Source organism: Lampetra fluviatilis, chromosome 15, assembly GCF_964198595.1.
Source record: "Lampetra fluviatilis chromosome 15, kcLamFluv1.1, whole genome shotgun sequence".
Lineage (NCBI taxonomy): Eukaryota > Metazoa > Chordata > Hyperoartia > Petromyzontiformes > Petromyzontidae > Lampetra > Lampetra fluviatilis.
This window is the reverse complement of record NC_136289.1, coordinates 4,400,922-4,415,743: the sequence shown is the minus strand read 5'-3', so window position 1 is coordinate 4,415,743 and position 14,822 is coordinate 4,400,922. Positions and strand designations below refer to the sequence as shown.

Genomic DNA, 14,822 nt, shown 5'->3' with positions numbered 1-14,822 from the left:
CTTCAAAATACAATTGGCAACATTAATTAAAAACATTGCTTTTGGCACAATGCAATGGTGATTATTACATTTACACTAAAATGTGTCACATTTCAGTCAATTTGATACGTACATATTTTAACAAACTACGAATTTCATAATTGGAACAGCCTAGAGTGCGCAAAAAAAAAAGCTGTGCAGAATTCAAGTTTTTCCAGCATGCAGGTTGAAGGCAATTTAAGGGACTCCCCACGTCACACGTAATATTCACAGATTATAATGAAAAATGCATCCTAGATTATGCAAAAGAAAAGCAAATCAAAAGTTCATCTGCAAAGCTTCCCAAATGCACAGCCCTGAACACCCAAAAAGGAGCGTGTTTATACACGGAAGAGAATTTACACAAACAGACACAAACACAGATAGGAAGGGATAGGGTAATGAGTTTATAGAGGCCCAAGCAGAAAGCTATCCAATCCACTGATCGCCCACCTCATGCCCAAGCAGGCTAGCCACAAGATCGCTGCTCTGTGCATCTGTTTGCTGAGTATAAGAGACGTCCTCTCCGGGCAAGTCATGCGCCAACTGTGAAGCACAAAGCAGACATGACGGGGTGAGTGCCGTGCAACCCGTGGGGGCAGGCGCTTTTTTTACTGAAAGACCCAAAGGGTAAAGAGCCATGTTTATTTGTTCCAAGCACCAGACATTGTGCCTCTATAAACTGCAAAAAAAAAAGGTTTTCTATGAAATAACAATTCTGTCCAAAGTAGATAATAGTAGAAGTCAAAAGGTTCACATTGTCACAGCCACCACTTATTGGTCCGTCATCCACCTCGGAAGAGCCCCCTGAAGCACCGATGATTCGAGCAAAATCGAGCGCGACAAAAACAACAAGGCCCTCTCTCTGCGAGTGCCACGCACCTGCGACTGGGTGAGGATCTGGCTGACGGTCAGCTGATCCTCCTCGCTCGACTCGTCTGTGTCGTCGGGGTTGAGACGGTGCAGGCTGGGCGTGGAGCCCGCGAAGTTGGACTCCTGGGCAGCGGGCGGCCCGTCCTTGCCGATGCTGTCGAGCGAGCGCCGCCGCACGCCCCAGTTGAAGTTGTCAACGCTCTCGCCCTGCGGCCGAGTAAAAGGGCGCAAAGGGCAGAAACGCGACGGTGAGAGGGCACTGGCGGGGGAGGGGTGGGCCCTCATTAATTGTAATCACAACAATAACAACTATTTACATTGATAAAGCGGAAAAAAATGCCACCTCAGATTATCACGGTTTGCTACGTATGGTGCGAAACAACTTCATCATACATACGTACATTTTGGTCTTGCTACCCCTATGTCACCATGATACCACAATGACAGTCGATCAGTAGGTCACAAGTGGTGGGGTAAAGTGCGAGTACTCCCTCCTTCTATAAGACTTTTGCCTCGAGTGGAAGAAGTAGGCCAAAATACGCCATAGAGGGGCTCTCTAGCACTCCCTCTAGTGAAGGCCCTTCCACTTCACAAAGCAGTGGCTTCAGCAATATAATGCAGGGCTGCACCTTTACCTTTAACCACCATGCCATGACCTACTCTTTACTGTAGACTAATGGTGTGGTTAAGTAAATCAACATTACTTGAACGCCTGACAGTGTCAAACCGATTCAATGGCAAGCACGTCACTCGCCAACGCTTGTGGCCGCGGACTGCATCTAATTAACGTGTATGGTGACGTCACGAACCAACCTTGAAAGCGCGGAGGCAGTTAACATAACACGGGGGGGGGGCGGGGGACAGCGTGACAGATGCACTTTGACAAACGCAACTCGGCAGAAAGCATGCATCACTTGCGACTAGACGGCCGACCGAAACGTGAGCTTACCTGCAGCTCCTGCAAGTCAGCGGGAGCGAGGAGAGAAGGGACCGCGTTATTACGGAAACGAGGAAGTGAAACAAACGGCCCAAATGGAACCGAGCATCGACCACATCCAATTCTTTGAGAAACTGAATCCTGCTCATGTCCCTCCACAAGTGTTCCCAGGTCATCGTCATGATCATCGTCGTCGTCGTCGTCATCGTCGTCGTCGTGCACCATTCCCTCTTGGATCAAATCTCTTATTATATTAGTGCAACTTTTTTGTTCAGTTGCAGCTGCAATTAAATTAATTATTTCACCAGCCAAAATATAATTGTTCCAACATTTCTTTCAAAACTCTGTCAGAGCGTGTTTCTGCCGTAGCAGACATCCTGTGGCTAACTGTATCTATAATAATAAGAACCACTCTTTTATAAAGCACCTTTCATGTAGAATTATCTCAAAGTGCTGCGCATAAAAATAAGACTACACACACAAGTATAGATACAATCTAAGTATCTAGAAGAGTACTTTTCGTTAAAGTCCATTTCACTGCCTTGAATTATAGGCTTCAAATAATGTTTGACTTCCCATATGAATTTCTCTGTTTGTTCTATAATTTTGTCCCTGCAAATTAATACTCATAATCATCGATGATTACGCCTTCGGAATGTAATTTCCATCATTGGCTAAAGGCCACCTATGGAGATGAAATTATTCAATGGAGATGAACATTATTCAATGCTTATTCAAGCATGGAGACCGTAGAATATTGGGAAATGTGGCTTAAAATAATCTATACGACTCGACAGGTTGGCAGCAACAGGCCAGCACGCCTTGTTAAAGAAATACCACAAGTGGAATCTGGTAGAAAACACCGTCGTTGGATAAATGAAACCGAGTATGTAGCACGCACAAGTGAGAGATTGCCAGGGCTATCCCAGTGCGTTTGCGGGTAAATAACGCTGCAAACATGCTTGCCTTCATATGCATCGTGAAAATGGTTTCAATCTGACAGCGAGTGTGGGTGGGAACGTCCTATCGACTGTGAGAGTTGTTTAGTCCCCCGTCATTCTGACTTGCTCCATTCCTTGCTGTGGCTTTCAAGAATTCCTCTTGTGCAATGCATGTTTGACCGGCGCATAAGCAATGGTGGAATTTCTATGCATTACAACCCAAGGCTGGCCAACTCGCATGGCGGTGTGCCGCGACCAGGCTTTTCGAGACGGGCAGGATCGCCGCGGGGTCTGCGAGCGGGATGCTTTGCGCCTCCAGCCGCCCCGCCCCACCCGTGCTATGGCCTTCGTCTGTGAAAACTACTAGACATCTGTGCAAAAGAGCTTTATAGCTCATCGAATTCCTCCAGTATAAATACATATTGTGATTCATAACCTACTTTTAATGTGAGCATCGAACGAAGCAAAAGTAAGCCAAAGTGTTTCCTTGCACAAACAGTGGGAGAGTGGTCGTCTGATTCTTGATGCTCAGTCGCCAACATTCCACTTTCCCATGACAGGAGCCGGTGCATCCAAAGTATGATCACTGGCCGTAGTCAGAAAGACATCGGGATACATAAGTTGAATGACACTGAGAAAATGTAACTAAATTAAACTATACAGAAGAGGCTATAAACATTTTGAGTCTGGTCTAAAAAGCACCGATTGTCAAGGCTGAGCTGACTTAAGTTGCCACATACTGTTCCAGACCACGAGGCTGCAGATGCAAAACCTTAGTTCTGCTGTCCTAAGCTCAGTGGATTTCACACAGAGCAGCCCTTCTCCATAGCAGATGAGTGTAGCTTTTGTGATGATACATATGGGTGGGATGGACTGGTTTCTCTTTGCTATGAAATCGAGCGCTTGCGGACCTTGATCTGGACTCTCTCGAGCATGGGTAACCAGTGCAGAGCGACTTCAAAGGGTTTAAAGAGCTCGCAAGACGTGGGGGCCAGGCAAACGGTTCTGGTTATGAGGGTGTTCTTGAGACGCTGGTGGCGTTTGCCAAGGTGATTGTTGACTCGGTACAGCAGGAAGTTGAGATAATCAAGGAATGTGGAAACTTGACTACAAGCGACGGTATTGCAGCATCCTTGTCCGATGTCACATGGAGCTCAGGTGTGGTGAGCGCATCACCGGATTAGCACGCTGATGTGTGATTCAAAGGGCGAGACGTCTGTCGAGTGTAACACCCAGCAACTTGAGGTTGAAACGAGTTTCTACGGAGCTTGAGACGATAGAAACTGGCACATTCAGACGTCGTAACTTCTGATGAGAAGCAAGGATCTTGGCCGCGGACTTTGAGGGGTTGAGGAGGAAACTGTAACAGTGCTTGCATCACTCTGGGACGTTTTTTTTGTGTTCCGTTGTGGTGCTGTCCGGCACAATGCGAGATGCCTCACTCCACATGTTGGCAGTTCCTGAAGAAGCTTCTGGCACGTGGAGCCAAGCATCTGACATAATTTTTTTATTTAAAGCTTTCGTGACTGCAGGGATTCATATTCTTGGTTCTTTCGGTAAACTCACGTAGAAGGGAAATAATAAAATAATACAAATATAAAACAATAAAATTCTCACGACGTTTCGACTGCAACACAAGCAATCATCATCAGGTGTGAAATCCATAGCATGAAATTTTGAAAAAAGTGGCGGTTTTCCCTTCTACGTGACTTTACCGAAAGAAGTGCCAAACAACATTCGGGTACGACCCGAAAACACATCATCGACAAAACTGTAAGGGGAAAAAGCGTTCAAACCTTCACATGGATAGACCAGGCACCTACTTGTTTACCCTTTATCCTACAGGCACCTCGAGGGCACGTGTCCCATGCGGACTCCACTGCGGCACGATTACCCCACCGGTACTGCACACCAGCCAAATGTGTCGCCGATACCGCCGGTCGGCCAGACGCACACAACGCAGCCCTCACCTCCACGTCCTCGAGCTCCACGTCCAAAAAGTCAAAGTCCTTGAAGACGCCAAACTGCTGCTCGCTGGTCGTGTCTTCCGTCGACTCGATGTCCTGGCTGCCGGCCTCCTCGCAGCTGCCGCCCAGCCCCCCCTGCTGCTCCAGCAGCTCGAGCTCCCCGTCGGACGAGAAGATCACCTGTAAAGTCACCCCAAGCAGGCCCGAGCATGCACGTGTCAACGATGGGCCATGTGTTCATGTACATGAATGGTTTAATGCTCATGTCAACGAATGGGCTTGTGTTCATGTCAACGAATGGGAATTGTAGATGTTAACTTTTACCATAGAGTTCACGGTCAAAGGTCAAACAAGTTCACCTTGAAGTGTACCTTGTAATGCGGTCTCATACAGAGTCCAATTTTCTCCCTGCTCGAATGAGTAGGGCACGGCGCTCGTGTTCGTTGGGGGCCCTGAGCCAGTGGTTAAGAGTTGCACACAGCTACGGTGGGGTCAATCTAACCACATGATAGGTGCTGTTGACTTGCACACCGACCCAAGGATAATAAATCTACAACCCTCGCACTCATGAATCAAGTGCTCTTATCAGTGCCAGGTGGCCACATTAACGAATTGGAGCCACTACGATGGGTGCAAGTGTTCACTACTCACAGATGGGTTCTTCGTCAGGCCAACCTTTTCACCGCAAAGGGACAGTACGTTCACCAGTCGCTCTCGTACCCTCCGCTGTGAAACAACGCCAGGCAAAACGCGTGAGGCCGGGGCTGTTAAGTCAACAATTTGACATAGCGCAGAAGTATCTCACTGAAGCATTTAACTACACGAACCTGGCATTATATGTATTCCTTTTAAATGCCTCGTATTTTCGCATGAACTTATTTCGCATTGTACCTAGTGAACATGTGCTGATCGGAGGTGAGGGGGAAGAACAAGGTTACGTTGTTTAAATGTTGTATGTTTTTTTTCCCATGTGCCTGTTGACCCCCTCCACCACCTCTGATTTCTGCACATGATTGGGTATCGTGTTTGGGTTCAGTTATTAAATAATACATATTACAACTAATCATAACAATTAACTGATTACTATATATCCTCTTATCACAGCAGCCCTTTGCCCACTTCAGCAATTGTTTCTTGCTGTGATTGTCCCACCTGATGACGGATGCTTGTGTTGCGCCCGAAACGTCGTGATTTAATTTATTTTATTTTATACCTACGTGACTTTACCGAAAGAACCAAAGAGTATGGATCCCTGGAGTCACAAAAACTTCAAATCTAGATTGATTACTAATCTATTTTATAATTACAATACCCCCCCCTCTCCGCCTCTGATCTCTGCACCTGATTGGGTTAAATTATGACATCACCATACTGCTCGATTTAAGACCGGGGGTAGGTGGAGGGCTTCACTATTCTGGCAAATTGCCTGATCATGCTGGATGTAATTACCAGTGAAACGACGTACTCAAAAATTGTAAATTATGTTGATTCACTCTTCAACACACCAGTGGACTAAAGTAGTGAACTATTTTGTCTTTTGTCAACGTGACACTTTTTTACTGATTGGCTGTGTCAGGTGGTTGCGACAAATTTATACATAACGCGATCTAACCCAAAAACCTTTATTATGAAGAGATATGATTAGTGGGGAATAATAATAAGTGATCTGGCTTGGTGGCAATTTGGTTCAAGTCTTTGACTCTTATTCTTACGCATCGATTGCCTTATTTGGCTCTTGGGTCTTTTGGTAAAAACACGTAGATATGTTCAAAGAAAATAACAATAAATAACAGAAAAACAACTGGCCCCTGTCACAGAAACATGGACTTTCCATTAATGGGTTAAGTCTTCCAGAGGAAATAAGCACTACTCCCCATGGCTTCTTTGAACGTAGGGACGACCTTGACCTGACCTGAATGATCACTCTATACATGGTGGCGATAAACGTCCCCCACTAGGTGCTTCCTGCCAACCTGCGACAGATGGGGTCTCTTCCAACCGACGTGGAGCAACGTCCCGGTCCCAGTTCCGGATCCAGCTCCCGATCCGGACGAGGCGGAGGAGACGCTGCGGCTGACCGCCATGCTGCGCAGGAGCCCGTCCGGCCCCAGTCGACCCAACCGATCGTCCCGCCGCTTCCCAACTATCGGGATCTGAGGTTTGCGAGCCACGACAAAGACCCCCGTGTAGCCTTAACAGACTGTTGGGGCAAGTGCTGTTAGCGAGCATCTGTGAAGGCTGGACACGGCACACGAAAAGGGTGGGAGGCCAGCACCACGCCCGGCCGCCTTTGTCTCCGGAGTGGTGATGTTTTTACACATCGCCCTCGGTACTCAATTAAGGCTGAGTCGACCTAGGGGAGGCCCAAAATCGATTCAAATAATCGTCACTGGCGTTGGCCATGAGCGGGTATCGAACTCGGGTCGCTGGGTTCGTAAGGCAGCGTGCCGCACGCTACCGCTCTCCCCGTTGAGAGAAAAATGCGCACACACACGCGCGCACGAATGAACATGCATGCATGCACACACAAACATTCAGACGTGGAGCCCCCATCGCCCAGAATGCGCCCAATCTCAGAAGATCCTGAAAGTGCTTGGATGGGAGACCACCCATGCATGACAGCTGTTAAAGCTGATAGATTGTGAGGCTGTGTCGTGGGCAACAGAGAGCTGAGTGGAAAAAAGTAAACTGCTATTGCATTTCTACTCAACGCAAAATCTTACTAACCAGCAGCGGTGTGAAGTATGGTCAAATAACCCCCACGACCCAAATCGTGTGGGGGAGGCCCTCATCAACAGCGGACTAACAATGGCTGTACATTTACACGAGTACATGTACTGATCAAGATCGCTTGAACCCACTTGCTGCACTGCCACATATCGGTGCCTCACAGCACGGGGAGGCAATAGATTATCTCGGCATACGACGATCTCGACATGGTGCAAAGACATCGTGAATGCACACTCACCTCTGTGATGTCAAACTGGAACTCCAGGGTTTTTCCAGGCAGACCCTTGTAGGCATTTCCCGCAACAGAGCTGGAGGTACCCAGGCTGGCTGATCGGCCAACCACAAGCTTTAGGATATTGAGTGCCTCTTTCCAGTGTGGGCTCTGGGGATAATCAGAATAATAATATACGTTATTTCTATGATGCTGCTATGGTGTAATGGTCACATGAACCATTGGACTTGCAATATAGATGTCAGTTTCAGTTTCATGTATTAGGTATAACCCTGTGGAGCTATACGGCTCATGACTCGGGTGCAACCGCAACAAAACAAAAACATGAACAAGAAACATCTTCAAGTGACTGCACGCAACAGAAAAATCCTGTAAAAAGCAGCAAAGTCTTCCAGAAAAAACACCGTATTTCAACGCTGTGTGCAAATAATCCCAGTGGGATGCAAGTCAAACAATAACAACCATGTCACTGGTTCATTCTCCTGGCACAGCATTGGGCATATTTCTTATATCCTCCAGCCCCTGTTTACCCAGTGCTGTAAACAGTTAATCAATCGGCAGGGGTTCCATGTGGTGGTGTAGTGTGGCTACTCCCACCCCCTCTCAAGTCATCTGGTCAGGGTGGAAGAGAAGGCCAAATGCTCTCTGTAGCGTCTCTCGTGCCCACAAATCAGTGTTCTTCACTCATTTTCAGAGGAAGGGGCCGTTATCACCGATAAGAGATCTTCAGTGGGAGGGCCGCCACACCGGCTGAAAAGGGGTGTTTTCACCATTTGCGTATTGTGTCGGGGGCCGCACGTAAGGGGACGCACTAAAGGCCACCAGGAGGCTCCAAGTGGCTCGATGGCTTTGCAATGAAGAACACTGCCACGAATGGAGGGATCGCTCGCCGACATTGGCATCAGTAAGCGAGTGCAGGGCTGCACCTTTACCTCCACTTAATTTCACTAGGCGAGAACTCATAGTGATGACAAGTCTCTTTTGCAAGAGTGATCTGGGTCAACGAGTAATGGACAGGGTTACGCATCTCAAGGACTATACACACAGCGTAAGAACACGACAGCTTTAAACTGCCTGTTCACACGTGCAATACAGATGACAAGGAGTTAAAGGCATATTGGTAAAAAATGTATTGTACTCACAACTAAAGATAAAAATACACTCAAAATTGGTGAGCAAGGTGGGTGGGGCCAGCTTCTACCAGCTACGTCACGGGTGACCGACTGCACATTTCCAATTCAATATGAACGCCGGCCAACTCACAAAATAATGCTGTCAGTTTGCCGAAGACAGTAAAGGTTTTAAATTGATAGTTTAGAGTATTTGGCCGCTATAAATGTCCACGTGATGAGCCACTTTCGTTGAGCTATCATTTGTGATAGGCGGGTCACTTATGAAAAAGAACCATATAGCTCAGTGGGCCTTACCTCGTAAAATTTAAAAAGTTTCTAGTTTTATAGAAGTAAACAAAATTGGAGCACAACACAGACATATGGCTCATTACTGTGCATTCAAGATTAAGTCACTGTGGGTGAGAGTAAGCATGACAGATGTTGGGAGTGGGTAATTTAGACAACAGCGATGGTCGCGAAATATCTTCGGTCTGCACGATCCTACATTTACTGCGAGACGAGGGAAACAACACAAAAGCCAACCGCCGTTCCGAGTGTCACCTTGGAGATCTCCCTGCCGGTAGTACGCATACCTGGACATACTTGCTGACGACCTTCATGACTTCAAGGTTGAAGTGCTTGAGGGGAGCGGCAGTGAGTTCCACTTGGCTGAGGAGGCTGTGCATTGTGAGCAGGATGGAGCGCTGCATGCTGGCCAGACCCTTTTCCAGCAGCTGCCGGCACAAAGACAAAGATCCCCCCCCCGTGTAGCCTTAATAGACTATTGGGACAAGTGCTGCTAGGGAGCATCTCTGAAGAACGGCTGTGGGCACACGAGGGGGGGTTGGGTGGCCAACACCATGACCTTTGTCTCCTGAGTGGCGATGTTTACACACCTCACCAAGTACTCATTTGAGGTCGAGTCGACCGAGGGGAGGCCCAGAACCGATTCAGATAATCGTCACTGGTGTTGGCTGTGAGTGGGAATGGAACCCGGATCACCGTGTTCATAGTGCAGCTTGCTAATCGCGACACTACCCGCTACACTACCCGCTCCCCAATGCCGGTACACACACACACACGTATTACGATCCGTTTAGCCTCATGCATTCTAGGGGTAAGGGATGCCGCTGTGGTGTAATACAGCATAATAGTTAGCACAACGGACTTGTCATAGTAGGTCACCCGTTCGATTTCCCGGCACAGCGGTTGAAACGATGGTGCAAGTTTATTAAGTCCTCTGTGCACCCAGAAGTACGAATGGGCGATGCGAGGTATGGGCATCGCGTATGAATGTATGTTGAACTTGTTTCGCACCGTACGAATCCAACCGTGCAAAAATCGGAGGGGCGGATATATAAGGAGACAAGCGCAGACGCATGCACGCACACATTGGGGACATCAATTCCTCCTTTTGGCAGCTTGTCTGTTGCGGCGCTAAGTGTGGCTACTCTCTCACCTATTTCCAAAGCATCACGCCCAGCGTGGAAGAGAGAAGGCCAAAATAACGACCCCAGTGGGGACCCTTCCACCAGCAGTGGCACGAGTAAGAAATTGCAGGTGCTGCGCACCTTCGCTTTTTGCCGTTACAGGAGGCACGGGTTTGTGAGCGAGCACCCAAGGGTAGGCACGACAGATGGTACGGTTGCTGAAGGTCCATATTACGACAAGCCACCTTTGTCTCTCTCCGGGGCCGAAGCTTTACGTTTTGCGCTGATGAGTTATTAATGGCCCAGTTGACCTTGAGGTCCTGCACAGGTTTAGACACCACTTCCCATTGATGTTATCGTTGGCTGGAAACCGTGCCCGGTTTGCCAGGTTAGTAACGCGCACAAACCTTTGTGCCACCCCTCCCACCAAAACACACGTACACACGCGCCGCACACTTGACCACGCACACACACGCATCCTTTCATTCGTCTTGTGCAATTAATTTCACAATTAAACATCCATCCATTGAGTAAATCTGTAGCGCTCAATTATGCATTCCTGTGTTATGTTTTGTTTAACCACTAGAGCAGAGTTTTGCCTAAATCACGGGGCCTTTTCTCAATATCCTTTAAGGGTCTTTTATGTATCAACTATGCTGCAGTTGTTAGCTGTGCTTATAAACGTTCATTGCTCATTCTATCTGAAAAATAAACCCTTGAAGCAGATCTTGGAAGAATTAAGCATAACATTAAATGTTTATAGAAGGATATTTATGCATTCATTGGTGATTAGACTTAAACATTAAAGCTACACTCAAGAACATGACTTAGGCATGGGTGACTGCCTGATATTAATCCAGGATGTCAGCAGGGCTGCATTATTCTTCTGCAAAGGACCCATGCTTAAATAATTTTTCCATAATAAACTTAACTTTGAGGCACATTAATTGCAGTCTCATATTCTTTATATCTTTCGGTAGTCTCATGTATTACAGTTTCTTAAGTCTCACGAACAAACATCTCACAAAGTGTAAAGCAAATACGCATATATAATAAGGCGTGAAGCATATGCGCATATATAATATTGTCTGAGGGAGCTGCCACGGCATAACGGTTTAAACACTGGACTTGCAATCCCGAGCTTGACGGTTCCATTACATCGTCCGGCGCACCAGTTAAAACTATGGGGTACGTTCCTCACATCACCCCCGCCTCTTTCTACTCTGCAGTATCACACGGGCACAGCAGAGTCGGGTGCTCCGCAGCTCCGCGTGTGGTGAGGTAGAGTGTGCTTAAGCACCCCTCTTCCAACACATTTGGTCAATGTGGAAGAGTAGTCCAAACAACCTCAAGTTCAGTTTAACACGTAGGGCTTTCGTGACCAATATCATCCATAATGCAGGTTTTTTTGGGTTAGATCGCGTAAATATAAATGTCGCTAAATCTCGCTGCCGTCTGATGATGCTAGTTGTAAATTACTGGCGAAACGTCGTACTCAGATTGTAAATGTTGTGGATTTTCTCTCCAACACACCGGTTGTACTGTACTAGTAACGAATTGGTATGTTCTGTTTACGTGACAAACCTTACTGATTGGCTGTGTTGGGTGGTGGCGGGTTTAAAGACACATTTATATTTACACGATATAACCCAAAAAAAACTCTGTTATGGACCCTCACGTTCACTCGAGCAGAGACCTTTTCCCCAGCAGTGGCGTGAGCAAACAATCTCAGGACCACACCTCGACAATTCTGTCTTAACCCTTTCCCTTTCCGAGACGTCTCCAAGTTGCAGGGATGGTCCTGTTCACCGCTGAATTTCGCAACGGCCAAGCGGTTCAGCGTTAATTATATTTAGAGAGGCGTAGCGCCATTACTCTTAAAAACACTGTACTCACCGCAGAGAACTGTAGCGACACGACCGCACTCTACATGATAGCTGGCGCCAAACTGTGCCACGCCCCCCCGCATGGCCTTGTTAGGTGCCTCGTTACCGATAAGGTTATTTTGTTTGAGTTTTTCTTCCGATTCTGTTCCGATGACATACACGTACGGACAAATACATAATCGGAACGTGTACGTCACCGGGACAGAATCGGAAGACTGATGACGTACAAGTACGTCGTCGGAACGGGAAAGGGTTAATAAGGTCTTAAGCATATATATGGTGAGCATCCGTACGACAGTATTTCTGTGCTGGTATAGAGGAATGCTTCGTCACCTCTGCCAAGTAGCCCACGAGGTTGAGTGTGTAGTCGCCATAGGTGTCGTGGATGTAGCAGCACACCACGCTGATCCACACCGTGCAGTCGCGCGTGTAAGTGCGGTTGCTGTACATTGACATCACGTGGGCTAGGTTGGGCAGTTTCGTGGTCTTCTCTTCCAGGCACACCTGCACCCACAAACGGCCAAAGGCATTTTGTTACCAGAGCTGGAATTTTGCCATCGTCAGTGGAAGAGCAAAATGTAACGTAATGGGTTTTGTACAGTCATTGGTAACTGAACTAAGACCACTAAATCGCTCCACTCGAGAACAAACTTTAATCACTGGCGGCTGTCGGGATTAAAATCCAGGATATCTCAACGGTTCCGGATCATTACTTAACCCCTTGAGAGCCACCTGGCTCGCTCGGCACAGTCGTGACAGGCAGGCTTTACCTTCGCTATTTTGTCAGCGCACTCTTTGCAGAACGGTGTGGGGTTGTCAAAGTGCAGCACCAGGTGTGGCAGGAGGCACAGGACGTTAAGTGGGAAACCTGCGATGCGCACACACAAATCGCGCGCGCACACACAATCGCGCGCAAATCGCAAATGAGTGGAGAAAACGGCCGCAAACCCACTAGGTGACAACGGCACACGGGGTGTCTTCCATGTTAATTTGACAAGTGAGCAATGCAGGGAATACTTATGATACTTCCTCGCAGGAGTTACTGGGCAATTGCGGTTAATAAAATATTCCAAACTGTGATAACATATGGACTACTAGCTGAAGGCAATGCACACCAGACATAATCGCTACAAGTTGCGGATAGCCACTTGGGTTTGGCTGAGGGTGTTACTCATTATTTAATAAACACTGGGGCTAATTATGCGTTGAGGCTTGGGGCTGCTGCTGCTGCTGCATGCACTGCACGGCAGTCACGTTGTTCAAGGAGGGACAGTGATGAGAAGATCTCAGCATGGGGCGACAATTCCAAGTCAACGAGAGGCACACTGGCAAAACCGCCAATGCCTCTACCCACAGCATCGTGTCGCTATTGAACCATAAAAGTGCATCATCAAAATGTTTAACTTTGTAAAACACCTTCATCGCCAATCGCACAGCTTGGGTTATCTATCATAACAAGACAGGCCTTATGGGAACCTCATTTGCCAGTAAAAAATATGATAATTGGTTCTTTACCCTTCTATCTGGCAACAAAACTGACACCTTTTTACAAGGAGTCATGTTTGCATAGACCGCAATACCTGCAGTCATAATACAAACAAAAGAACATAACTCTGATAATGTGCACTGTCCTTAAAGTTGATTGATCCACACCCGAGACAGCTTTCCTTAGAGCCTAGTCTCATATGGATGACGCCAAAAGGCGCACCTGGTCCAACCCATATGAGACTAGGCTCTAAGGAAAGCTGTCTCGGGTGTGGATCAATCAACTTTAAGGACAGTGCACATTATCAGAGTTATGTTCTTTTGTTTGTATTATGACTGCAGGTATTGCGGTCTATGCAAACATGACTTCTTGTAAAAAGGTGTCAGTTTTGTTGCCAGATAGAAGGGTAAAGAACCAATTATCAAGACAGGCCTTTTAATTCACTAGTTTATTTTTTCTTATATTTTCCCTCCACGTAATGGCTACCAATCTCATTGCCTTCCTCATATTACTACAGGTGACAAGATCCAAACACCGCAGTGATGGTGGAGATCTGTAAACCAAAAAGCATCTGAGCTTGTTCCCACCTGATAATGATAGAATTTTTTTTCAAGTCAAACGGAAACGTATCATAAATGTCCCTATGTACAAAATAAATCAACGTGAAAGCGCTTGCGTTCCGTACATGTTGTTGAATAAAAAAACACACAGCACAGTGCCGGAACCGCTGTGCCACACCTCCCCCCATCGTTGTACTGTAATGTTGCATAGTGTGGTAGCTCTGTGATTATAGAGTTTAACTCACAAAGAATAAGCTCAAATCCACAGTGAGGGGTCAACTCAGCCCATCATGCCTTTGCAATTAATAACGAGGTGTATTTCCCTTGCACCTCCGTCAATGTATTGCTCTGGTAACCATCTTCCGGAAGATGATTCTCAACAACTCGATCAGGGGTCAGCCACCAAAGTAACAAGAGCCACTTTTTTTAGAATTCGGTGAAAAAACCCCCTAAATATTTCAAGAGCCGCAAATTCACTGTGGTGGTGAATACAAGACGGTGGTCACGAAGCAGCCCTCAAAGAGCCGCATGCGGCTTCTGAGTCATAGGTTGCCGATCCCTGAACTAGATTAAACCACAGCTTCCAGAAGACCATGAAGTCCCCGGATTATAAGATGCACCCCCCCCCCCACCAACCTTTACCTTAAAAT

The 14,822-nt window shown here is 47.1% G+C and overlaps 1 protein-coding gene across 17 annotated transcripts in view; it reads right to left on the bottom strand.

The window, feature by feature from the left end:
- LOC144936108 (protein furry homolog-like) overlaps positions 1 to 14,822 on the bottom strand; it is a 267,791-nt gene that overhangs the window by 20,561 nt on the left and 232,408 nt on the right. For 16 of the 17 annotated variants that reach the window (XM_078862979.1, XM_078862980.1, XM_078862964.1 and 13 more), the window contains 9 exons: positions 12,897 to 12,994; positions 12,460 to 12,630; positions 9,404 to 9,544; positions 7,705 to 7,848; positions 6,710 to 6,889; positions 5,388 to 5,462; positions 4,740 to 4,916; positions 901 to 1,098; positions 472 to 564 (listed from right to left, as the gene is read on the bottom strand). In XM_078862979.1, the coding sequence (XP_078719105.1) occupies positions 472 to 564; positions 901 to 1,098; positions 4,740 to 4,916; positions 5,388 to 5,462; positions 6,710 to 6,889; positions 7,705 to 7,848; positions 9,404 to 9,544; positions 12,460 to 12,630; positions 12,897 to 12,994 (1,277 nt within the window). The remainder of the gene's footprint in view (positions 1 to 471; positions 565 to 900; positions 1,099 to 4,739; positions 4,917 to 5,387; positions 5,463 to 6,709; positions 6,890 to 7,704; positions 7,849 to 9,403; positions 9,545 to 12,459; positions 12,631 to 12,896; positions 12,995 to 14,822) is intronic. The other variant, XM_078862969.1, reaches the window with a different exon arrangement.